General features: G+C 36.3%; 1 protein-coding gene across 1 annotated transcript; it reads right to left on the minus strand.

Annotated features, from left to right (window-relative positions):
• LOC107621545 (zinc-finger homeodomain protein 10) lies at positions 949 to 1,890 on the minus strand (the record flags this gene model as incomplete). Its single annotated transcript, XM_016323568.2, is given in 1 exon segment — positions 949 to 1,890. A coding segment is annotated over 1 exon segment (688 nt), but the record flags the coding sequence as incomplete, so codon positions are not given.

Raw genomic sequence — 1,890 nt, forward strand, 5'->3', positions numbered from 1 at the left:
TTATAATTTTTATCAAAATAAAAAAGAATTAATTAATATATTATCTAATAGTAAAGTGATTTGCTTCTCTAAGAGGAAAGAACCTAAAAAACATGCAAACAGAATATATTTTTTCCCATACTATAGTTAGAGTAGGATATGATTATGATAATATGTGATACTATATCAACCAAATGAAATTGCACGCAATAATAGATTAGGATTAGCTAATTCTCATTCTTGGCAAAAAGTCTAAAGAAAGCATATTTGCAGGTTGACTGAATTCTTGTTGATTAGAGAGAATAATTAAAAGAAAATCATATAATATAAGGTTTCTTTTGGAATCATGAACCACCTCATGGTCATCCTTTCATAAAGTACATTGTTTATTTATTTTTCTCCCCTTATCCGATACATTCCTCAGATTACTATAAACTTATCATCCACTCAGTACTACAAAAATATGATTTGTTTATGCTTCTTTGTTAACTTTTTCTTATTTAGAATAATAATAGAGCATAATGTCACACTCACACAGCTGCACCAAGGGCCACAGGAATAGAATAATACACATATTATTATTATTATCAATTTCACTAACCGCCATTATATTATAAAATAATAAAATAATATATTATATTATAATAGCTTCTAAAATCTACGTAGCTGCACTTTCTGCCTCTATCTCTCGGACACAACACAACATGATATGTGAGCAAACAATAAAATAATTAAACCATAAGATACAATAAAATAGTGTTAATTAATTATCATTTTACAGAAAGTGAGAAGAATTATTTAATTAGTGAGCTAGGAACCAGGAGTAAGAAGATTGCAATCATGCCAAAAGAGGAAAAGAAACATAATCAAGTGCTTTAGCTAATACTATCTAGAAAGTACTTTGTGTTATAAGTACTAATAACATTATTAATTAAATACTAATGAGCATTTATTATTGGAATATATGTAAAGTCAATACCTCTCAGATGTTAATTAATAAAAGAAAGTGATCATCATCTCTTCTCATTAACAGAAACTAAAGCAATAAAAATTAAAAAAAAAAGAGGGAAAATTAGAAAGTAACAAAAAAAAGCACTGCTAATTAATAATTATAACTAGTACCACCTCTTAATTAATTACCCTCATATCTAAACACATTATTATTCTCGTTTTGTTTCTTTTTTTTTTCACCCTAAAAACGAAAGAAAAAAGAAAAAGAGAGTTCAAGAAGAAGAAGAAGAGCCATTAGTACCGGCACCGTTTGCATCAGCGCTACCATCATCATCATGACCGCTACCATCACCACCGTTCATCATCATCATCATCCCACCGTTCAAACCATTGCTCTTGTTATTGTTGTTGTTGTCGTCATCAGCACCGTTGATTCCAGGACCTTCTAGAACATTCTTAGTATTACCTTGTTCTCTTTCTCTTTTTCCAAACGTGTTCTTGTTATTGTGCATCCAAACTTTGAGAACGCCACGATCAACACCGACTTCATGGCAAAATTCCTGGATAAGATCTTCGTCTCGCTTCTGAATCTTCCAACCCACGCGTTCCGCGAACACGTGCATCTTCTCCTTCTGTTCCTGCGTGAACTTCGTTCTGAACCGTTTTCGGGAACTTAGATGGTGGTGGTGGTGGTGGTTGGAGGCTGGTAAGGCGGTGTTTTCCGGTGGAACGGAGAGGCCGCCGCCCGAGGACAAAGCGAGGAGCATGTGCGGTGCGGAAGGGTAGTAGGAAGAGGAGATCGGAGGTGGTGAGGCGGAGTTAGGGCTCCGGTGGTGGTGGTGGTGGAACGGAGGAGGTGGCGGAGCTGGTGGTGGAGGGTGGTGGCGGTGGAGAGGTTGGTACTCGATTACAGGAGAGAGAGGTGGTGGTGGTGGTGGCTCGTCGGGATCGCGGCGGTGG

Source organism: Arachis ipaensis, chromosome B10, assembly GCF_000816755.2.
Source record: "Arachis ipaensis cultivar K30076 chromosome B10, Araip1.1, whole genome shotgun sequence".
NCBI classification, from domain to species: Eukaryota; Viridiplantae; Streptophyta; class Magnoliopsida; order Fabales; family Fabaceae; genus Arachis; species Arachis ipaensis.